The following is a 24,260-nucleotide window of genomic DNA, read 5'->3' on the forward strand; positions in this document are numbered from 1 at the left end:
GTCCGTTTACTTTAATACTGTATTTATTAGGTGCCAGAGACTGGGGAAGAAACATTCGCGGCATTTTTCCGCCTCGTGTGCCGAACTAACTCGACCAGCCTTGGGTACTACTATGGAAGGCAACATTTGCCGCTCCGCCTCAGGCGGTGAAACGCCTCGAGGCGACCCTTCTCCCCACACGAGCGCAGCAGAGAGGGACCGACTTCCGCTCCCTCGCATTCGGCGGCGCGGAGGGGGCCTCGCTCGGAACGTCAACGGACGCCTTCACGGGAGGGAGCGCATGCGCAGCTGAGGGAGTAGGCGGGGACACCGAGGCGGGGCTGGGAGGAGGGAGCCGAGGGAGGAGGGCGAGCGTCAGCTGGCGCCAGCGCCCAATCGGCGAAGAGCTCGTGGAGGCGGCTGTGATGTTGTCACCTGACTGTGGTCGGGCAGCGCAGCGCCTCGAGAAGCCGCGGCGGAGCTGGCCCCGAGGCAGGGGGGTCGAAGTGGCTCAGGCTCGCTTGAGGGAGCTGCGGGTGAGTAAGATGGCCGGCGGCGCTGGGGCGGAGGTGGAGGGAGAAACCCTCGCGCGGGCGGAGCGGGGCTCGTGGGCGGCGCGGCGGGTTGCGGGGACAGCGCGGCAGGGAGGGCGAGAGCGCAGGCGCACAACTCGCGAGAGGCTCCCCAGAGTCTGCATGTTTTCCTCCGCGTCCGGATGGGGGTGGGTGGGTGGAGCAGGGCGAGGACGAGGCTCGGCTGCCCTTTCGAGCCCAGGCTGAGAAGTGACTCGAGGGGCGGGTGGCGGAGTCGTGGAGGCGGCGGTGTCCGGGCCACAGGCATAGACGCGCCTTCGCCGGGCTCTGGGTGCCTCGCGGTGGCTCCGCCAGTGTCGGGCCCCCCCCGCACTCCGTGTAATCTCTTCGGGGCAGAGACCCATCCCTCCTGCTCCTTCGACCTTGTGATTATAATCCGGTTGCCGGACCTGGGAGGGGGGCAGTCCGTGTGCCTTTTCTCCTGTGAGCCGGACTGACAATAAGACCCGCTGGCCACAGAGAGAGTCACAAGGAGCTGGGTTGGTTTGCTGTGGACGAACCATCGCAGGCTACTGCAGTCTAAAACTAAACACTCTGACTAAGAATAAGGTTCGTCTGGGCATAGTTGGGCTTGGTTTTATGTCTTCCGTTTGAATAACGTCAGAATAACTCGCATTGCCTGGGCCTACGGAATGCAGCCTTTTAAGCCTACCTGACAGCTTCGTTTGAACGCCTGCTTTCTCCTGCTACATTCCATCTCAAGACTTTGTGCCCGATGCACTCGCATGGCTTTCCTGCCAGCCACGCTTGGTTTACTGTCAGACCTGAAATGCTTTGCCTGTTTTGTGGCATTGTGATTGGCCTAATAGCGATTTTAGAATTCTGTGGGTGGTGAACAGTAGTTTTAAAAGCCACAACTTTTTAAAAGTGCAAGCAGCAAACAAATAATTACAAATAGAAAATAAAAGCAATCCAAACCACTGGCAGCATTGAGTGAATGTGCTTAAAATGCAGCTTGAAGGATGCAACCCTTAACACACTTAAGGTATGTTCACTTTATCACTTACTCTGAATCCAGTGTGCAGTGCTCTCCCACTGCCAATTTTGGAAGCAGTATCTACACTGATCCATTATTTTCTTGAGAAACACTGCTGTTTTTCTGCTGAAAAACACTGATGAGTTTTTCTTCAAACCAGCTAAAATCCAACTGGGTTGGAATAGAATAATAGAATCAAAGACTTGGAGAGTTGGAAGGGATAAGTGGTAATGTGAACATTTAAGACAACCATCACACATGCACGGAAGAGCGCACATGTGCAGATGATAGCTTCATGAACATGAGTTTTTGGGGGGTGGCTTGCAAGGGCATGGAAGCCAAAAAGGTCATGCATGACATGTGAAGACATCCTTACCCCCTCTCTCTGTGGTATGAGCAACACTATGCACATGTGGCTAGAAACACAGCAGGGAGAAATTATTTCACTGTATTTAAGCTGCTAATGTGAACATACCCTTAACGATAAATCATTGTAGAAACTGTGTCCAAGTAAACATGTGCAGGATCAGCTGATCCCACATCTTCTGTGGACAGGATCATGAGGTTAGTTTGAAACATTGAGTGTTCCTCTTAGGGACATTGATAAAATGTGATGTCAAGAAGTTGAGTTAGTATTTTGAAGTGGAATGCTTCAAATTATAAAGAAAGTAGCCAAACATGTCTACTTGTAATGGGGGAGAAACCCATTGGATTTAGCAGCTGCATCTGACAGGTGAACACAGTAGATTAAAAGGCCAGTACAGTACTTGAATGAGATCTTAATATGTCCCCTTGGTTGCACTTCGGCGAGGTCTGTTACAGATATATTACACCACTAATGTATTACCTGAATTAAACAAAAAGCTTAATTGTGTTTTCCAAAAGATCTTTAGGCTCATGAAAAACTGCCAAGGTAAGGTAAACAATAAGCTGTGCCTTCTTTCCTCCTCGTGTTGTCTTTATTTTTCTTGGCAGCATGACATAAGCGTCTAGCTGTACCACAATAGATAAACAAGCCCAACTACATTTCATATCATTCCTCCCTCCCCTCCCCCATTTGAATTTGTGCCTCTGAATGCATGTTGGCTACGCTTGTTCTGTTACAAGATTTAGAAACAAATATAAAATGTTCATTTCAAATCCCATAAAACAACAGAATATATAACAGCTAAGGAAACCTCTTTGAGGCCTGCCTAAACCTGTATTTAGTAAACTTCTGAAGGCAAAAATTAACTTGTTTTTGTCTATCACCTTCAGCTCCAAATTCTGCACAGAATGGTCTTGGCTACTGTTTTATCATGGACAGATTGTTTTATTTTGATTTTTTTAAATGTATTTGTGATTTCATTATTATCGTCTATCACTTTGAACTTCATGGAAAATTGTCTAATAATATATTAAAAGCACCAAGTAGTTTAAAGCCTAGATCTCCCAACTTGGCCCATATAAGGTATTTTCTTCCAGTAAATAATAATGCTTAATCATAAACACCTGCAAAGTCCATTGATTTCATTTGGCCATAAGCATCTTGCCACCAATGAGACCTTTTTCATTCTGACAAGGGTTCCTGCCCTTCTGAATCCTCAATAAGGACAGAGGTTCTCCCTGATGTTACCCTAAGTTTTGGAAGGGCTCTGAAATCGCTGAGATGTTGCTGAAATGTTGGAGCATCTCTGAGGCTTATCCGGACAGGGACAAACCTACCCCTTCTACCTTGGAGCTGGAAAGAGCTTGGGGACATAACTCCCACAGTCACACTTCACTCGGGAGGTGACTGGAGTATCTTTCAAGCTTAGTAGGAAATATATAAAATCCCATCCTTTCCGTTTGGATAAAGGACAGAGTTGGAGGTGGATATAAATTTGTGTATCCTTGAATATAAGTGTGCTTAGTCTGCAATACTGTACATTGTTGGAATAGGTTGACATGGGAATAAGCACCACTGAACATTATGGAGCTTACTTTTTGTTTAAAATATACTCAGGATTGGGCTGTTAGGAGAGCAGTTCTCAAAGGATGAGTTGGGTTGTACTTGAGAGCGTGGAGCACCTGAAAGTGGAGAGTTCAAAGTTCCAGGTATGGATTGGATTCTGAAGTACTTGGAGCTTTCTTCCTCACCAGCCAATATCTGGCTGGGTTCTATGCACTCAGTAAAGGACTGCCACCAATCAGCATTAGATTTGTACAAGGAATGCACTTCCTACTCCATGATTCCAATTTGATTTGGGAAGGAAGAGCTGGTCTTTGGATTAAGCCAGATGGTCTATACTATTTCCCCCCCTCTAATTACAGTGTCGGTGTTGGACCAGTATAAGCAACTCTGCACAGTAATCTTCACGCATTCAATCAGATTGCAGTGTGGTGAGCACATGGGAAGTTCAGAAAGTCTAGAAAGACCTTGCAGCTCTAAGTTGTGCATGCTTACTCAAAAGCAAACTGAGTTGCTTCCTACTATTTTACAGTAGTCTATTGACTGATAACTCAAAAGTGTGATGAGGTTTAGGGATGATACAATTTGTGGTGACACAGAATTATCTGTAGACTACGTGTCAATGGCATACTGATTGTTTTTAAAGTTGACTTTAACTCTGTACAGTATAAGAGTATAATGTTTACAGTATAAGAGTATAATGTTTCAGCACATTTGTAAATGAAGCCTAACACCTTCAAAACTAATATTTGGATTCCCAGTCCTGGAATCTTACACATATTTTCTTGGAAATAATCCACATTGAGTTCAATAGGCCCTAATCACAAGTAAGTACAATGTTACCTCGGGTTACAGATGCTTCAGGTTACGCGATTTCGAGTTACGCACCGTGCCGAACCTGGAAGTACCGGAATGGGTTACGGCGCTCATGCGTGCACAGAAGTGCTAAATCACGCCTTGCACATGCGCCGAAGCGTGACCTGTGCATGCGCAGACGTGGCACTGCGGGTTGCGAACGTACGTGCCTCCCGCACGGATCACATTCGCAACCCGAGGTTCCACTGTATGTATTGGATTTCAGTTTTAATGAATGGCAGATTTCTATTGTTCATTTTAGTGTGGCAATACTAATTTGCTTCTTCTTAAACTTATTGGAAATAAATTCCTAAAACTGTCAAGTAATTTGTTTGGGACTGGGATACCAAGTTACAACCCTGCATTCAGGGGATGATCCTAATATTGGTCAGGCAGCAGTGGGGCTTAACAGAATAATAGACTATTGTTACATCTGCAGCCCCCCCTTTCGCGTCATGGACCTCCACAGCTGTGGCATCTCCGCACCAGTGGAGCCCTCCTGGGCAGAGGGGCACCTGTGCCTCATCTAGATCTTCCATCATGGTGCATCAGGGGTTTTGATTGCTCTGCCCAGTGGACACAAATTTACAGGATTGCAGCTGCAAGCTAAGCGGTTTCAAGCACGTTGAATTAAGAGGTGTTAGGATAAGGTTTCAAACACTTCAAATTAAGAGGTTTTAGGATAATACTAATTTGCATGCTAATTTGAAAAGCCCTGGAGTCATTTGTTGCAGTTAAGACTTGTAAGAACAGTCACATTTTCACTAATTACTATTAGAGCTGCTTTGCGTAAAAATACCTTTGCATTTTTTACATCCTGAATGAGGTTATATAGTAAGGCTTCAACTAAATATAAGTTGAACTCTCTAAAATCAGTTTATATGTGCACTCCCTCATATTGTATGAAGCTTTGACTTTAAAAAATTGTAACACAGAGCATGATTTCTACACCTATTATTGAAACAGACATTGAAAAGCTATGATGTCCCCAAATTTCCAATTTATGTGGGTCTCTCTGATAAGTAGACACATGTATACCCTAGGTTCCCTTGAGAGGAAGAGCAGGATATAAATTAAATTAAACAAACAAACAAACTCTTCTCATTGCATTTTTTTTTTCATGGGGCTGGCTTTTAGGAACACTTTAATGTAAGGAGAAAATGTTCTTAACTCTTTCACTTCCAGAAGCAATGCAATTCTATCCAAGCATCATATTTGGCAGCTCTGTGGGTGATAGCAACCAACAGAAGGGTTAAATGTGGTTCTTTTGGGGAGTGGGCGACAACACATTGGTTTTCTTCTCCTAGTTTCTGGCATGATGATTATTGATACATATCCTACTATCTAGCTCTGGGGCTCATAAACTTTTTACCCCCCAGGGCTTCCTTGTGAAAGCTGAAAATTATCAGTTAGCAATTACATTGACATCACTTTCTGTTGATTCTTTGCTGCAACATTTTCCTTGTGGAGAGAAGTTCAATAGCTCAGCTTTCCTGTAGCCAAGTATAAATATTTTTTCCTCCCATTCTTTTGTCCTTCAATACCTTCTTTTTCCTCTCTGAAATGGCCATCATCTTTTCCTCCTGCCCACTGAACATCTCTTGTTTCCTGGCCATGTTCACTCAACAGGCAAAGAGCTGCTGTTGCAGACATTAATCATAGACTCATAGAACTGTAGAATTGGAAGGGACCCCCCCCCAAAAAAATCCTGGACAGTTGGCCATACAGCTCTCTTAAAAAAAATTCCAACTCTCCCTAAAAGCTTCCAATGGAGAAGAGTCCATCGCTTTCCAAGGGAGTCTCTTCCACTGTCAAACAGCTCTTATTTCCAGGAAGTTCTTCCTAATGTTTGGTCGAAAGAACTGCATGTTTAAGAGCACTTACACAGAACAATAATGCAAATTATGTTAATTATTATTATTGCCCTCAAAGAGATCAAAGTATTACACATGGTTCTCCCATCTCAGTTTCTATCCCCACAAGTAGACTAGTTTGATAATAAAGGGGTGACTAGACCAAGGTCACCCAGTGATCTTCATGGCTTTAGTAGGTAGGTTGACAGTCTGACAACATAATTTCTCACCGTACCTAATGATACAGATTTCTTCCAAGTGTGTATTTGTGAGATCTGTTATGGACTCAATGAAGGTGCCTATTTATTTTAACATTGGTTCACAACATTAATAAACATTCATTTTTATCATGTTAATATATATCTCCTGTGTATATTCATTACACTAATATCCTCCAGGGAGCTCAGGGAAATATAACAATTCTGAGAAGCAAGTTAGACTGAGAGATAATGACTGGCCCAAGCTCATCTAGCAGGATTTCAGGCTGAGTGTTGTTGTTGTTGTTTTTTTTTAAAAAAAAATGGTTCTTCCGGGACCTAGTCCAACCATTTCCCCCAGTTTATATGCATTAATCATTTCAACATCCCAAAATCTAGAATATGTTTTTAATCATATAGTAGTTCTCCCCCCCCCCCCCATACAGTTGTTAAAATGCTTGCAATGGATTGCCATAATAACCAAATGCTTATAAATTGAGTAGTAGGGGAAAAAATTCTGGTCACTTTAAAGTAAGGTTGCTCAAGTGAGGCAGTAACTTTTTCAGTAAAATGCTGTTTCATGCCATGTCAGCATAACATAATGAATCAGCAGCTCTTAACTATTGCAGGCACTCATTCAAAGCGTATCTCTTCCTCCATAAACGGGGAGGTGGTTGGGGTGGGGTTAGATAGCCAACTGTCATTTAATAGCTACTGCTACTTGTCTATGTAAATGTCCTAACTGGACAGCTTTTATCCCCCCATATTTTACACCAGTTTGGAAATGTGTTGTCAACAAAAGAAAATATTTTTAGGTTGGATTGTCAGATGCATCTATATTAAATCTGTACACTTTTCTTCTTTGAATAAATACAGTATTATCCGGTTGCCTTTATTCTGTTAGTTAATATTGCAATAATCTTGTTTTATATTGGACAGCAATATTGCATGGTGGAAACCTTTGTGTTGCAACTTAAGGCACTATTCTTCTCCCTAGAAACTAATTAATGATAGTTGTGCAGTGTCTTTGTGGGGAAAAACACCAATGTATAGTTAAATTAGAACTTACCCAGTTCTGAAATGGAAGTCTTTGCTTGAGTCAATGCAGATTTTCTGTTCAAGGCTTGGGCTCAGTATAGACCTGTGGTTTAGTGGTAGCTTCTCAAAGTTACAACATTATAAACTAATTCTTTCCTTCTTCTTAAATCTTTTCCATACATCATAGTTGAATACATGATATTGCAGTCCAAGATACTTTCCAAAAAATTAGGAAGACCTTTACTAATTTTATTTTAGTTTTAAAAAACTTTCCCCAATGGTACAGGGAAGTAACAGCATATTTATAAAGGTTTAACTTTACAAACTAACATGTCCATTTTTTTCACATTTATCCTACTTTTCGATCCTAATTCAGTCCTAAGCACTACCTTGGGGATGTCTTACTAAGGAACTTTTCATAGCCTTCTGGTTTGTTTTACGTATATTTACAATCTCCTGTGACTTAGAATAGAGCAGGTTCAAAACACAGATACAATGTAGCACACCTTATAATTTGGGTTTTTAGCAAAGGCAGTCATGAGATGTTTTCTGAACATGAATGTGGGCAATTGTGGGATATCCTGGCAACCAGAATATGCCTTTCCTAAGGGTAAATACTGTTCCCCATGTCCTGCATGGAGGACTAGATTTGTATGTGTGTAGTATATGTGAAAGAACAACAACGCTTCTGTTCTGGAACAGCATGCCTAGGGGCCATATTCATTGAAAGCTGGGTGGAAAACTAGAAGCTGTAATGATCTGCTCCCACTTTCTGAATTTGTGTACCCATTTAACTTTTATTGCCGATTCAGTGTCTCCTTGTGGCTCCTGAGATGTGTAATACAGTGGTACCTCGGGTTACATACGCTTCAGGTTACATACACTTCAGGTTACAGACTCTGCTAACCCAGAAATAGTGCTTCAGGTTAAGAACTTTGCTTCAGGATGAGAACAGAAATCATGCTCCAGCAGCGCGACGGCAGCAGGAGGCCCCATTAGCTAAAGTGGTGCTTCGGGTTAAGAACAGTTTCAGGTTAAGAATGGACCTCCAGAACGAATTAAGTACTTAACCCAAGGTACCACTGTACCTTTTAATGTACCCTTTTCCTTGAAGTTTGGTGCATGTGTGACTACTAAAGATGTGGTGTTCGGGTTTTTAATTTGACATGTGGAATTTCATTAGGATATGAAGGCGGCAGTGTTCCCAAAGCTGACACTGACTGTTCTTCTAAGTCTGCAGTGATCCCTCCACCCAGCTTCTATATCCTACACCATTTCTAATATTGGAGCCCATAAATTTAAAAGAGCATTCATTCTGTTTGCTTCCTCAACAGACCTGTTTGTTAAAGTTCAAGTTACATTTGTACAGACTCGCTCAGGCAATGCGGTTGCACAATTTACCCTGCATAAGCAGAATGTATTTAGCTAGAGAGATACACAAGGAAGAAATGACTCAGCTTGACAAAAAATTCAGGTATGATGACTCCTTCAATGTGAAGTTCTGCCCCCACTCCTTATGCAGTCTTGTAAACTGAGCACATTTTGATGGAGACAGGTGATAAGAAATAGCTTGCTGTTTTTCATAATTAGGCTTAAAAGAGCTGAAATTAATATTGCCATCCAATGGATGGCAGCGGAGGGAATGGCTTGGCCTTACAGTGATTCAAGAGCTACAGTTGGTCAATCCATTTATTAGGTAGTTGGTAAACAGCTTGGATTTTACAAACTTTATCCAGTGTCCATAAACGGGACGCCATCACAGATGCTAAGGCACTGGTGCACGATGCCGTTGAAAACCCAAGTCTGTCAAGAGATTAGCTGCTATATTTTGCACCAGATGAAGTTTATGAATCCTATGTAGAACATTTTACAGTAACATAGTCCTGCAGTTAGAAAGATATGCAGCTAGTTTACCAGCTTTTGGGTGAGTTTCAGCCATCTGTCTCCAGTTATCAGGCAGAGTTGGTGAAAGAATCTTCTGTCAAAGAAAACATGGGCTGAAAAGTGTTATGCTGTGATACTTTTTAAATTAACATTTTCATTAAACAGAAAATTGAAGGGAGCTAGTAATTAGAAGCATTTTTGCAACTTCTGTTATATACCAAATGAAAGTTCTGCTTAGGGTGTGGGTAGATGAACTTTGATCTACATCTTCAGTGGTTTGAAACTTCCTTTTTTCAGTCTGCGTAGCAAATTTCCTATGTATTGTTAGCTTTGTACACAGTTACAACTACCTTAGATTGTTGTGGTTTTGTGTTTGGCTTTTATGTGTGTGGTGATTTTAAAAAACCTAACAACACTCAACTTGATCTTAACATTTAAAATGTTACTACTACTACTACTACTACTACAACCATATATGTGTCAGCTACTACTACTACTACTACAACAACAACCATATATGTGTCAGCTATTGGTCACAACAAAAATAAATAAAAGCATTGAAACAACAGAATAGAACAGATATACAGCATACATGTACTTGAATAGTGATACATTTTTGCCTCAGACCACAAATCAACACACTGGGTAATCTAAACTATCCTAACTTTTTAGAGGATGAAAATGATTGTAAGCAGGGAGTCAGGCAGGCTTCCTGGCAAAGGCCTTTCAGTTGGATTTTAAAAATTGTAACAATATTTATTTACTGTTTTATCACACTGGTTTACAACAAAATGAAAATATAAAACCAAACAATAAAATCGTGAAAAGTGAAAATAAATTCAAAACAAACTAAACTTATGCTTGCGGGAGGCAGTGGAAGACAGGAGTGCCTGGCGTGCTCTGGTCCATGGGGTCATGAAGAGTTGGACACGACTAAACAACAACAAATTTTATGTTCTTCACCTGATTAGGCCACATATACAGGTTATAAAATGCATCTATTAATAATTGACAGTTTTGTTTAGTGGTGACATATCTTCTGCAATGGTTTTTCTTGGTTTAGATTCCTTTAACTTTATGGTGTTTTGTATTATTGAGCATTCTGTAAAAAAAACTTTTCCTTTATCTCAGGTGTGAAGAATAGAAGCATGTTCCCTCTGAGATCTTCATCCACAGACGTGATACAGAATGTCTTTAAGTGAAAGGAACAGTGTGGTTTTTGCATATGAATCTTCAGTACACAGTGCCAATGTACTGCTTAGTCTTGACGAACAGAGAAAGCAAGACCTTTTTTGTGATGTTACCATCTTAGTGGAAGATCAGCGATTTCGGGCCCATCGCTCTGTGCTTGCAGCCTGCAGCAATTACTTCCGTTCAAGAATTGCGGGTCAGTTGGAACCTGATCTTATTATTTTACCTGAAGAGGTAAGTGCTGCTGCTGCTGCTGCTAGCTAACTCACTTCCTATGTATGCTATTCTACCTACTCACATGTTTAAAATGTTGTTCCTGCTCAAGGTGGTGTAGATATTACAATTAGTGAAAGCATACAAGTGATGTTTAGAATTACTATGTCAAGCAGCCATAGAATGATTTTCTGGGAGGGCAGAAAACCTTCTGTATTAGTATTAATGATTTGACTAAGTAGCTGCCTATTACAGAAAGTCTCTTAAGCAACTTACAATAAGGTTAAACGCCAAAAAGCAATGACATGAAGAACATCATTATTATTGCAGTTCATTAATTAATTTTGTATACTGGCCTCCATCTGTACATCTCAGGGAGGTTCACATTGTAAAAATACAAGGTAAAAACACAAGATACACTATAAGGTACATTTCAATTAAACAGTACGCTAACTTGCAAGCAGACAGAATACTAACCAACATATCACATTCTGTCAAACGCCTGGGAGAACAGATATGTTTTAATCTGGTGCTTGTTTATTATTCCAAGATTATAAAGTCTATGAATACTTTGTGCCCTGTATGAGATAAAATAGAGGATAATCTAATCTCCTGCCATCTTTCCCTCACTAATTTCTTCCTCCACATGCAGAGAAGTTTGGAGGATGCAAAGAGCTTCATGTGCATATTTTCATGCTCACGGTTAACTAGATTATCCCCTTCAGTTTATATCAAGTGTAAATCTCCTGTTAATTGCATCAGCCACTCCTTATTTCAGGAGTGTTTGTCAATATTGTGAGAAAACAGATGTATCAGTTTCTTTTCCTACTAAAGATACAAATACAGGCTCACTCATGTTGAAAGGTTCTGAGTTTATAAGGAAGAAACCTTTGTGATTCCCAAACAACCATGTAAACAGTTCTCTAGAATAACCACAATTACATTAATTCTGAAACTGACAAAAAGAACTTCTCTTGCTATGCAGTCCTTCTACATGCACTTCCTCTATTTTCTTCCACTTGAATTTCCATTTCTGTAGCTCCTCAATGTAAATTTTTCTCTTTCTGTAAAAGGGGAAAAAAGTATATAGAATTCCTACAACAAATGTAATAGATGGTAAGCCATCATTTGCTTGTGTCTTGAACAGTCTTAAGTGTGTTGCATCCTGGTGTAGTGTCCTGTTCTACAGCTAACTTCTTTTTTTTGAATACTCTAGGAACCTAAAAACTAATACAGTGGTACCTCTGGTTACAAACACTTTGGGTTACAGACTCCAGTAACCTGGAAGTAGTACCTCAGGTTAAGAACTTTGCCCCAGGATGAGAACAGAAATCACGCGGCAGCAACAGGAGGCCCCATTAGCTAAAGTGGTATCTCACGTTAAGAACGAGCCTCCAGAACTAATTAAGTTCGTAACCAGAGGTACCACTGTACGAGTTTTTGATTATGTGTTCTTGTACAGTTTAGCCACTATTCTCTCCAAGAAGTATAATCCAGGCAAAGTAGTGGGTGTGCTTCAGTCAAGCCACCAGTGTCACAATGCTTGTGGTACCCTATAAATCATTGCTGTGGCGTCTCCAACTCCTAGAAATTGTCTGTCCATGCTTTTCTGTAATAAAAACATCCTTCATACAGCAGAGATAGCTTAGTAATAGCACCAGGAAAAAACATCATAGGGATCAATATCTGTACTTTTACAAATCCATTATATTCCAAATGAATTTACTTTAAAATTTTAACAGAATGCATTGAATTAATTTAGGGCTTGGTCTAAAGGTACATATTGCTGAAGTGAAATCTACTTCAAGAGCCATATCCTTTTTGCAGGAAAGATGTGTGAAACAAAAATAGATTATCCATCTGCTTTTCAATAATTATTATTAAATTTTTTTGCATGTTTTAATATCAGTTTTGCATTTTGGTAGAAAATTCCAGGGTTTCCTTTCATGGAGGAAATATGATGTGTTGGCATTGACTCAAAAGTAGAATACACACACACACACACACACACACACACCCCTCCATAGTCCCACTTTTGTTGCTCAGTTAGTTTCCAAAGAATGTGAGTACTAAATACCTACTCCTAACGGGCACTGAAACATAGTGGTACATGGCCATCACAGATCTCCTCCATTCTTTCCCCCTCAGATCTTAGAGCAGCAATGGCTGCACGTAGAATGAGTTCCTTATTTCAGCCCCTTTGAGCATGTTTCTTTCCTTTATACTGCAACTTTACCACCATCTTTGCATTCCACATAATGTATTGATATTTTCACAAAACCCAGTGAAACTTCCGTGTAAAATATGTGTGTTCCAGGTTACCAGTTTTGCATGCTTAGACTTCTAGTCTTCAGCTTCCAATCCTTCAACTATTTTCATTAGTCTGGTAACATCAATCTCTAGTACGTCTCCTCATTACTTCATTCTTCACTCTCTTCTTACCTGCTTTATTCTTTCCTTTGCACGTGCATGCATATACTGCCTATGTGTTCGGCTGCAGTTACAAGATGCATTGCTCTTTCAGAAGCATTTTAGTATAACATTGCATAGGATAAGTTGGAATGCCCTATGTATAAAAATGGATTTTCAGGACAGATTGTGCTGAGGTGCTTTAAGAGTGAAAATACTTCTATAAAAAGCTGTAAAAAGTGAAAAATAAAATGCAATCTGATTACTATTCCTTTGTAGCCGCAAATAACTTTAGATGTTGAGCCACCATGTAACAAATGTACCTATATAGAATTTATAGCAGTTCTACAAAACGTTATTTGTAATAAAATTCTGTATAGTCAAAGTGTCCTGCCAAACATGCATTTGTTCTTTTATTGAAGTTTTGATTGATTCTCTTCTTATATTTTCTAGTGTACATTGTAGCATTTGTTTGTCTAGCAATGAGACTGTTTGAGAGTAAGCAAGCCAAAAATAAGCGTGGTTATTTAGAAGCAGTTTTAATCATAACTTGTTAATGGTTCACATTGCTAAACAGGAAGGGTTAATTTTCATACAAGTGTCATTTTTGTCTTTTGCAGGTTAGAAATTTAACATGCATCTTTTTGCTCCTCTTCCCTTCGACAGGTAACACTAAATGGATTTGAACCTTTGCTTCAATTTGCATACACTTCCAAACTTATTTTAGATAAAGACAATGTGGCTGAAGTCTGCAAGTGTGCAGAGTTTTTGGGAGTACATGACATTGAGGAATCTTGCTTTCAGTTTCTTAAATTCAAATTCCTGGACCATAAATCCGGCCGGCGGGAATACCTCCCCCAAAAATGTTGTAAACAGCGCTGTCAGAAAGAGCTTCGTAAAATAGATGCTGATGATGGGGCTCTAGAAATAGATGGTGTGGGTGACATTTTACAAAATAAACGCATTCAAAATCCTCAGTTGAATGCCTGCAAAAATGAACAAAATTTGGAAATGTCTATTCTGCAAGATAATGCCAGTCAGACCTGTGAGTCTGTATCAGAAAGGGGTCATGTCTTTGGTTTAGAGTCCCTATATCCCAAATACAGGAAGTTCCAAAAAGCTTTAGGAAATGATAAAGTCGCTATTGCGGAGTCCAACTCCAGTATTAAAGAGATTGCATCCGTTCATCAGACTGAATCAAATACTACTGGTGCTATAAAGAAATCTCTTGACTGTGCAGCTGTGCAGCCAGTCGCAAAATGTGAAGATGCTCAGGTAGAGATGGAAGAAGATGGGAAAGAAGAGTTCATAAAAGAGACAACCCCTCTGTTCCAAAGTATTGAATGCTCTGTGGAGAAGATGGATTCTGCTTTTGCCCCCCACAATTTTTCCGTTGCCACTCATGGACTTTATTCTGCCTCTTTCTTAAATGCATACGATCAATGTTGTAATTTGACTTTGAGTGGTATGCAGAGCAATACAGAGGTAGCTGGAAAAAATGGCATTGTTTCTGGAGCTGGAAGTTGCAAATCAGTGAATGAAAACGTTGAGGGCCCATCTTTGAAATCTCATTTGTGCGACAGAGAAAATGTGAACAGCAGTTCGCCTAGCAATCGCAGCAGTGTGGAGAGAGAGATAGCAGAACAGCTAGCAAAAGGATTTTGGAGTGATGTTTACAGCACAGATCCAGCGTGTCAAGTCAGCTTGTCTCCTGCATCATCGAAAGACTTTACAGAGCAGGTCTGTTCCGAAAAGAAAACTGAGTGCCCATGGTTAGGTATTAGGATCAGTGACAGTCCTGAGCATGGCCCTCAAAGAACTTTTACAACTTTGAGCTCCGTCACTTGCCCCTTCATCAGTAATCTTGGAACTGAAAACAGCACTGATAATAATAGTGGAGACTGTGTTCCAGAGCAGCAATCAGATCAGTGCCCTTACACCTGTGTGATAAACCTGGAAGAAGAATCCGAAACTGATACAGAAGGAGATAGTGAATCCTGTTCTGCCAGAGAACAGGAATGTGAGGTGAGAATGTACAAAGTATCCCCTTTTCTGTCTTAAAAGTTGCATTTTATAATTCAGAGAGCTCTTTCACTTTGTTACTGGACAGTTTAAAACAGGGGTCTGCAACCCGCGGCTCCGGAGCCACATGTGGCACTTTTACACCTTTGCCTCGGCTCCGGGGCGGATACTAGCGAGGGGAGGAGGCGCATTGTGCGCCCCGACACTCCCCACTGTGGTGGCCGCTGTACTGGCTGTGATGTCGCTTGGGGGCGGTGCGTGCGTTAGTCATGCACCGTCCCGACGTCACCTTCCTGCCCGCTGTCAGATCGCGGCTCCGGAGATATATTTGTTTTAAATGTCACAATGGTTTTGCGGTTCCCAGTTTTTTTTCTTCGGAAACAGGTCCAAGTGGCTCTTTTTGTCTTAAAGGTTGCAGACCCCTGGTTTAAAAGAAAGCTTAAGAGTTTCCTCCTCACTTTAAAACGAACAAACGTTTTATATAATGACAGCTTTTGTTTGCAATAGTAAATGAATTTGTTTAGGAAGTAAATTCTGTTGAAATGGGTTGCGTAATTGTGCTCATTTTGCACTTGCAACACCTGCCTTAAGAAGTATATTAAGTTTTGAAAGATGAAATGGCTGTTGGGATTGAAGAAGCACTTTTATTTTTACACTTAGTTTTCCACCATGCGTACCTGCAGCTAAAGGTACTTCCCCATAACCGGTTCCAAGATAATAATCACCAGAATGGAATTGTCACTGCCTAGGGCTTGCCGATCAGAAGGTTGGCAGTTCGAATTCCCGCGACGGGGTGAGCTCCCGTTGCTCGGTCCCTGCTCCTGCCAACCTAGCAGTTCGAAAGCATGAAGTGTAAGTAGGTAAGGGAAGGTAAACGGCGTTTCCGTGTGCTGCTCTGGTTCACCAGAAGCGGCTTAGTCATGCTGGCTACATGGTCCGGAAGCTGTACGCCGGCCCCCTCGCCCAGTAAAGTGAGATGAGCGCTGCAACCCCAGTCATCCACGACTGGACCTAATGGTCAGGGGTCCCTTTACCTTTACCTTTAAGCACTGTAACACAGTACAATTGATACTGGATTCTGGTATGAAAATGTCAGTTTTGCATAATTTCTGTCCTCCACTGAAATATTTTTGTTGAACAATTAAATATTTTATTGCAGCTAATGTAAATTTCTTTCCACAAGCCACACAAAATAGCATTTGTGATCGTGTTCCCAACCAGATTGCATGGTGGTCTCTCAAAAGACTCCCCTTTCAAAATTTGGGATCATGCACAGGCCACACTTACTCTGGATATAAATACGGGTCATTTTGTACTGTGCGGCAGCTGCCTTACTAACATCTGTCTACATAGGTAGATGTGAATCATTGGAATTTTTTGCTTCCGGGCTGCCCAGTACTCTTGCATGTGTACGCACACTTTCTCTAAAGGTGTCTAGGCACAGCTCCTCTTCTGCACAGGCATGCTCTTAATATAATGTGATCAATCTCTTATCATCACCCTCCCAACCACAGACTGGACCAACCTAGGTTCTACTTAGAACAGCATTGTGGTTCTCCCACGTACTTTCTCTTAACTGATTATTGAATTTCCCTGTATTCAGTTTAGTGAACTGAACGGTGACAAGCAAACCACCCCTACAGCTTGCCCCACTGATTCCGGAGATTGGCTATACATTCTAATTGTTCACATATCATGCACAGTATGGCTTTCTAAAGTGGAGCTAGGTTTTGACCACATCAATATTTTCAAGGTGTTTGGTCTTCATCTTTGAAGAACCCTGCTGCTCTTAAGTTCCTCTCATACTTAACATACCGTATTCAGAATGGCTAATATTCAGACCTGCTGAAAAGGTTTAAATTAACTTCATGTTTAAATGCTCATGTTCCTCACTTTTTGTTAAGGATTGCTACTTCAAATGCCAAACATTTATACAGAAATTCCTCATTATTGCAGATTTAGTTAGATAAAATACCATTCCTTTCCATAAAGGTAAAGGTAAAGGTACCCCTGCCCGTACGGGCCAGTCTTGACAGACTCTAGGGTTGTGCGCCCATCTCACTCAAGAGGCCGGGGGCCAGCGCTGTCCGGAGACACTTCTGGGTCACGTGGCCAGCGTGACATTACTGCTCTGGCGAACCAGAGCCGCACACGGAAATGCCATTTACCTTCCCGCTGGTAAGCGGTCCCTATTTATCTACTTGCACCCGGGAGTGCTTTTGAACTGCTAGGTTGGCAGGCGCTGGGACAGAGCAACGGGAGCGCACCCCGCCGCGGGGATTCGAACCGCCGACCTTTTGATCGGCAAGCCCTAGGCGCTGAGGCTTTTACCCACAGCGCCACCAGCGTCCCTTTCCATGTCCTGCTCTAAATATTAGCACTATAAGCATACAAAGTGGTTGTGTTTCTTTCTGAATGTGACTCTTAAGGTGATTAGATATATATTTTAACTTTTAAGCTATTAATGTACCAATCAATTAGAAAGCAAGTATTGAGATTGTTTTTGCTGTTTTTTGGCCTTGTAACCATTCACGTAAATGATTGCACTAGGACATGGGTCTCCACATTTTGAAACACAGTAGGGTGTGCAAGTTTCTAAAGCTATATTTACTTTCCAGGTAAAGCTGCCATTTAATCCACAGAAGATAATTTCTCTTTCTAGAAATGACTTTCAGTCATTTCTAAAAATGCACAAATTGACGCCAGAAGAGCTGGACTGTATCCATGATATTAGAAGGCGAAGTAAAAATAGAATTGCCGCACAGCGCTGTCGTAAGCGAAAGCTTGACTGCATACAGAATCTTGAGTGTGAAATAGAGAAACTGGTATGTGTGAAAAGCATTTTTAAACCTACATTTTCAAAAGAATCCTGGATCATTTTTGCCACACCTGTAGATTCCTTTCATCATGGTTGTAAGTTTTCAGAGATAGCTGTATTGTTGAGCAGCCTGAGATCTTTCTGACTCCCATTCTCTCTATACCCTCACCTGAACTGCAACTATAGCAAAGTGTCTGATGGGCAGTAAGTAGCTGGAGGGAGAAACTGTGTACACGGAGGTGGCAGTGCAGAACTGTGCATTCCAGAGATGAGCTGGCAACCTGCAAGGAGAAGCTGAGCACAAGAAGGCTGCTGCATTGACTCCCTTCTGTCAGGCTAGCCACCTACTTCATTTACAGCCAGAGCAGTAGCTGTACCACAGCCACCTTCACCATCTGTTTTTGCATTTTCATTGCTACACTTCTTTCTGCTAAGCAGTGTCAGGGAGCTGCTTTAATGGTGAACATAACGGTAGCAGTGTATGGAGGATTGTGTGTTTTCGCTCTTTCCAGGCTCTGGAGCAGCCTTTCTCAACCTGTGGGTCCCCAGATGTTGTTGAACTACAACTCCCATCACCCCAGCTAGCAAGGCCAGAGCTCAGGGATGATGGGAGTTGTAGTCCAACAACATCTGGGGGCCTACAGGTTGAGAACCGCTGCTCTGGAGGTTGTGTTTCTTTTAGGGAGATTGAGGTCATGTTGCCTCATCAATAGCAACTGTATCAGTGATGGGGGAAATTATGTGATGGTCAAAGTGTGTCTTTTAAAAGGGTTAGAAGGTCCCATCCTGTTGCCTCCCTATGAAATTTGATGAGTCTTTTCTTACTTCTTGAAAAACTTTACATTTTTTCTGGTATCTCTATAGGGTATTGTAGGGGATAATAATAACCTTACTGGTGGCAAGTATCTTGATGGAGGGAATTTTGAAAAATGTCCTGAAAATCTCCTTAGTGCTGCTGTCTTTCTGTTTCTGAATGTGTGTTGGATCTGAGGTGTATATTTGACCCTGGTGTTTGGTATGTGGTGTCATGCCAACAAAACAAATTGCTTTACAAGTCAGTGGTGATTCGTAACTCTGCCTAAAACAGCAGTCCCTGAGTCATTTGTAGTAAAGATGCCATTTACTGTAGCAAGGGCTCTTTCATCCAGAGTACACACTTTATCAGAAACAAAAAGACACTTCTAATCCACACTGGCTAACTAGTGTTGCATTTCTTCCCATTTTTATTCATACATCTTAGAAGTGAAAATCATAACGATATGCTACCCTATTACTTTATAAATATCATTCACACAACTGTTTGTTAGAACACAATTATGCTATTAAAGAGAGAAGCTGCTGGAAACATTAGTAGGTAATTGAGTACCCAAGTTTTGAAACTTGACTGTCGATTGACTATTTTGTACCACTACTTCTTGTTGTGTATGCTTCTTCAGCCCTAAGTATATGTAGCTATCTGTGTAGAGCCTATTGCTATGGGAAATCTGGATTATTGCCACCCACCTAATAGCTCTGTGTTGGAGCATCATAAACATGGCTGCTAATAAAATGCCTAACACGTTCCTTCTGGTACAAACACATTCACATAGGGCTGTAAGCTTGTTATTGTAAGTCTTTAAAATGAAATGCAGTAGCTAGAATTAGATTTCCCTGCTCAGTTTACCTAGTTGTGTTTGTGAAGGTGTGCTTCCTCCAGTTGCTTATGTGAAGTGGTCCACAGATTATTTGGTCTGATACTCATCATGTCAGAAAATTCCATCATTTACATGAGTGAAGGAGCAAGAGTCTAGGAAACATTAAGAGACATGGGTATCTTCAGACAGAACAGCACTCTTCAGCATGCTGCATTTTGTCCAAGGAATACCAGTTATCTACACTGCTACCTTTAAATGGATTGAAAGTTCAGTGTATCACCCTTTCACAAATATAGCCAATTAGATTGCTGAATTAGACCACTTGAATTAAAGCTGCACATAAGTAACATTCTAGCTTTACTTTTGAGCTGTGATCATATTCCCACCTCCTTTGGAACCACATTGAACTCAGTACTTATATATATGGGAGTAGCTATTAGTATTGTTTTAACACTTCGTGAACTTGTGTTACATTTCATTTTAATTTTTGCAAATGACTACACATCAAGCCATCTAGTGTCATCCATTATTGTTTTTTTCTAAACTAATCCACACGCCTGGAAGTACAATTTAACTTTGATTTAAAAAATAAAATAAAGCTGCACAGTGCATTTCAGAATAAAGCATACTGCATTTCAGAGCAAAGTACCAAACTTATAACTCTTTTGTTTTTCTGTAGCAAAATGAAAAAGAGAACTTGCTGAAGGAGAAAGATCAAATTTTGTCAACACTGGTTGAGACAAAGCAGAATCTGACAGGACTTTGCCAACAAGTATGCAAGGAAGCAGCACTGAGTCATGAGCAAATACAGATTCTTGCAAAATATTCTGCCTCTGATTGTCCACTTTCGTTTTTGGTCCCAGAGAAGGAACAACCAGCACCAGCTGATGTTATGTCTGCAACGCCATTGTGTGTAGAATTATCTGCAGGCCTTTCTGTTGCATCAACAAATGATTAGAGTTCCACTTACCAAATGTAAAAGGAGCATGTGATACAGATATGATCAAGCACAAAAAAATGTCCAGTTCCTGTAATAATATCTGAGAAAACATTGTGTCCAAAGAGGTGTGCAGAACAGTATTGGTCTTGCCAGTTTTCATCAATGAATGACTTGATAAATGCACTACAGAAAAACCGTATTTTTGTCACACTCGTACTAACAGGGTTAAAAGATTGGTTGCTTAGGAGGAATAGTGTGCATCTGCTTATGCTTAACTATCCACCATTCTCTGTGAACCCTAAAAGTAATTATGGGCTTCTCTCTTCTGACATGTGAAGGAGCTGTTGTGCAATTTAGGCTGCCAGTGCCATATGAATCAAAATAACTGGAACAATTTGCCTTCTTAAAAATTCCCTCAAGTATCCAGCCTAGATGTGTTTCAAATGAATAAATGCACCTGGTGACACATCTTTGGGAATAGTGGGTCATTTCATTAGAGGCTTTTCCCATTCTTGGCGTGTTGTCCTTTCATGTTCTCCAAGGGTGGCACCCAGTGCTGCGACAGTGGAGTTCTGTTGACATAGTGGGACTCTTGTTTCCTTTCCTCCCCCAAACACCCACCAAATCTGCTTGGGGGACCGGAGTGGACAGGAGAGGAAATTCCATTCTATCCCTTGGGCAAAAGTCCTTAGGCATTGTTGGATACTGCCCCCAATACGTGAGGTTCTGCTTGACATAAAATTTGTGCTTCTTGCTTGAGATTTGATAAGTGGTTATAAGGAGAATTAAAATGATCAAGTATTCTAGAAGGATTTCAGCTTTTACTATTAATAGTGGGACCAGTTCGGATGTATTTAAAAACTATTCTCTTAAATGGATAGTTAATTTATATTCAGTTTTCATTGTCTTGTTCTTCACTTATAAAAATAGAATCACTTCGATTCTTCAATAGTTCTAACTATTAAAAATAAGCAAATAGAGAATTTTATGGTAGGCTTCTCTGCATTGTATTAATTACAGAAAATCCATATAAAATCTGTAATTGCTCTTAATAACAGAAGCTTTATCTACAGAACCTCAAATATTTTTGCTGGTTTACAAATGCAAAAGCCAATGGAATTCTTCATTTCCTACCTCAAAACAGGCACCTGTTTTTATACCTTTGTTTGGAATATGATCATCTTTCTATAACTGCTTTGCAAGATTTTAGCATAGTAGATCTGCTATTTCTTAACATGCTAAGATATTGGTTAAGTTAGTGTTGACTTTAGCCTCTAGGAACGTAAAATTGCATTTTATAAAATATAATGCGAACATACATGGGGAACATTTGGCCAAATACATAATCTGAACAGTACTTTTAATAACCAGCATGTATTACAAAAACTACACTACCTCACAGAATGATTTCAAGATCATTCAAAGCTGCAGTAGTATTCATAAATACTTGTCACGAATTAGCATTATGATTTACACAGCTTACAGACTTTTGACTTCATTGTGGAAGTTCCTCTCTAAGTTCATTTGTTTTCTTTTGTGTATGTTCAATTCCATTGTGATAATTTTAGGGAAGGATTCTAGCATTTTGGGTGGTGTGTGCATTTACTAAGGCACTTACTCTTGAAAAGTGCACATAACTTCTGTCCTAGGAGTCATATGCTTCAACTTCCTTCTTGATCCACCCTGTTCCTTTCTGACAAATCAGTTAGCAGTGCCAAATTTGTTTAGGCTTATAATGTAAAACTTATACTTTAAAGAAGTAGCTCTGTTTTGAAAGGATGTAATATTGACATAATTGCTTTTGAGATACAGCTAAGTGTCAATACTGTAAACTAAATTGTATCTGTAGGGAACTGGATTTTCTATGGGCTGGCTAGTGTTGAGGTTGACAGGGACAGTCTGGCTTAAGTCTCTGTCTCTCAAAAGCCAACTAACAAAGAGTCTGGAAGACTGGATTATTGTCCAGTAGAGCAGTGCATCAGAGCCTGCACTGCATTCTTGCTGTTGGTTAATAAATTTACTGAGTGGTATTCAACTAGTTTTACTCTCTGTCAATTTGTTGAAATTAATGGAGCTAACATAGGCATGTTTGCTAATTTCTTCGGGTCTATGTTAAGTAAAACTTAATTGAATACCACTCATGGTCTGTGAATTGAAGCTCCAGGTTCAGTTCACATTTTTATAGGAATTGTTAAATATGCTCAGTTTCTAATACCTAATTGAAAAAAGGAGGTGGTTTAATACCTAGTCAGCTACCTCTAGGAAAGTTTGTACAGTGATGCCTCAGGTTGTGTGCAAACACTGAACGGCTAAAACATCAACTTGCAAATATTGGAATGAACTTCAATGGCAATTTTAATATACAAGACTCTCAGGTAAAATGTGTATTTTTTTTAGTTTCAGCCAAGAACATTCAGTTTTGAACTTGTAATATATTTGCATCAAGGCATGTCAAAAGTAGTGTAAAATATTTTGGGCAAATTGTTAGGTGTTCTAACAACAAAACAGCATCAAGATTGTAAAAAACGACTCTCCATTAATTACAATTGATTTTATATCTTTCATAGTTCAGTGTTTTCTAATGCAATAAAAACCACTACCCTTTCTAAGGAGGTCTTCATTTTTGTAAAATTTTGGCATTGTAGAATTGATGCATACTGATTGATTCATTTAGTACTACTAAAGCTGAACTCTGGAAATAACATTATTTATACAGTTTATATAATATATTAAAGCAGCAAATATTACTGAATTGGAATAAAACTCCTAAAAACTCACTTTCCTGAGTCTCATTCTTAACTTGGAGAAACAAACATAATTTGTTACTGTGGTTAAGCTTTGGGTCATAAAACTATCTGTTTCTTAGGAAGTTTCTGAAATCCTTGCTTATAAGGGCTTACTCATACAGTGATGTAGTTCAGACATAGAAAAAACATGGTTTTATGCCATGTGAATTAAGCCACCTTGTGTGGCTGTAAAGAGATTATAAGGTTTTGCTTCCACTTTTGAACAAAACACAATTCCTTTTTATGTTCCTCTGCTTTGTTTAAACCAAGAATGTGGAGCTTCTTTCAGTCTCAGAGCTGCTTTTCCTCATGGGTAAATGGGCAATCTTCCAGGGGTGGGTATGTCCTGAATTTTTTTTTTTTGAGGAAGGGGGTAAAATGTAAAGGGAGGGGGTTTGGTCAATTGTAAGGTGAAGGGAATTAGCAATGGGGTGACGGGTGACATGAGCAGGAGCACATCCCTGTGTTCTTATATTACAGTGGTACCTCTGGTTAAGAACTTAATTTGTTCTGGAGGTCCGTTCTTAACCTGAAACTGTTCTTAACCTGAGGTACCACTTTAGCTAATGGGGCCTCCCGCTGCCGCTGCGCCGCCACCATGCGATTTCTGTTCTCATCCTGAAGCAAAGTTCTTAACACAAGGTACTATTTCTGGGCTAGCGGAGTCTGTAACCTGAAGCGTCTGTAACCCGAGGTACCACTGTACTTTGTAATACAGGCAACTCCCAATTTACATGGGGGTTACGTTCTAAGGCACCACTCATTTAAGTGAAAACACATATATTTGAAACACCATTGAAAAAGCCTGCAAACATCCCATTCCACTCCTGTACTGCCCCATTCTGTCCCTTTGTGTGATGTCACTTTCAGATTCGATGTGATGTGTGTATGTGCAGTTGTGCACATATAGAACGCTTGTAGATGAAGAGTTGCCTGTAGCTG

General features: G+C 40.6%; 1 protein-coding gene across 1 annotated transcript; it reads left to right on the forward strand.

Moving 5' to 3' along the window:
• Positions 1-332: 332 nt before the first annotated feature.
• BACH1 (BTB domain and CNC homolog 1) lies at positions 333-23,309 on the forward strand. Its single transcript, XM_028726997.2, has 5 exons — positions 333-515; positions 10,437-10,730; positions 13,785-15,143; positions 17,759-17,965; positions 20,272-23,309. Exons 2-5 carry the CDS (start codon positions 10,494-10,496, stop codon positions 20,548-20,550), a joined length of 2,082 nt encoding a protein of 693 aa, XP_028582830.2. The 5' UTR covers positions 333-515; positions 10,437-10,493; the 3' UTR covers positions 20,551-23,309.
• The last annotated feature ends 951 nt before the right edge of the window (positions 23,310-24,260 follow it).

This window comes from Podarcis muralis, chromosome 4 (genome assembly GCF_964188315.1).
Source record: "Podarcis muralis chromosome 4, rPodMur119.hap1.1, whole genome shotgun sequence".
NCBI classification, from domain to species: Eukaryota; Metazoa; Chordata; class Lepidosauria; order Squamata; family Lacertidae; genus Podarcis; species Podarcis muralis.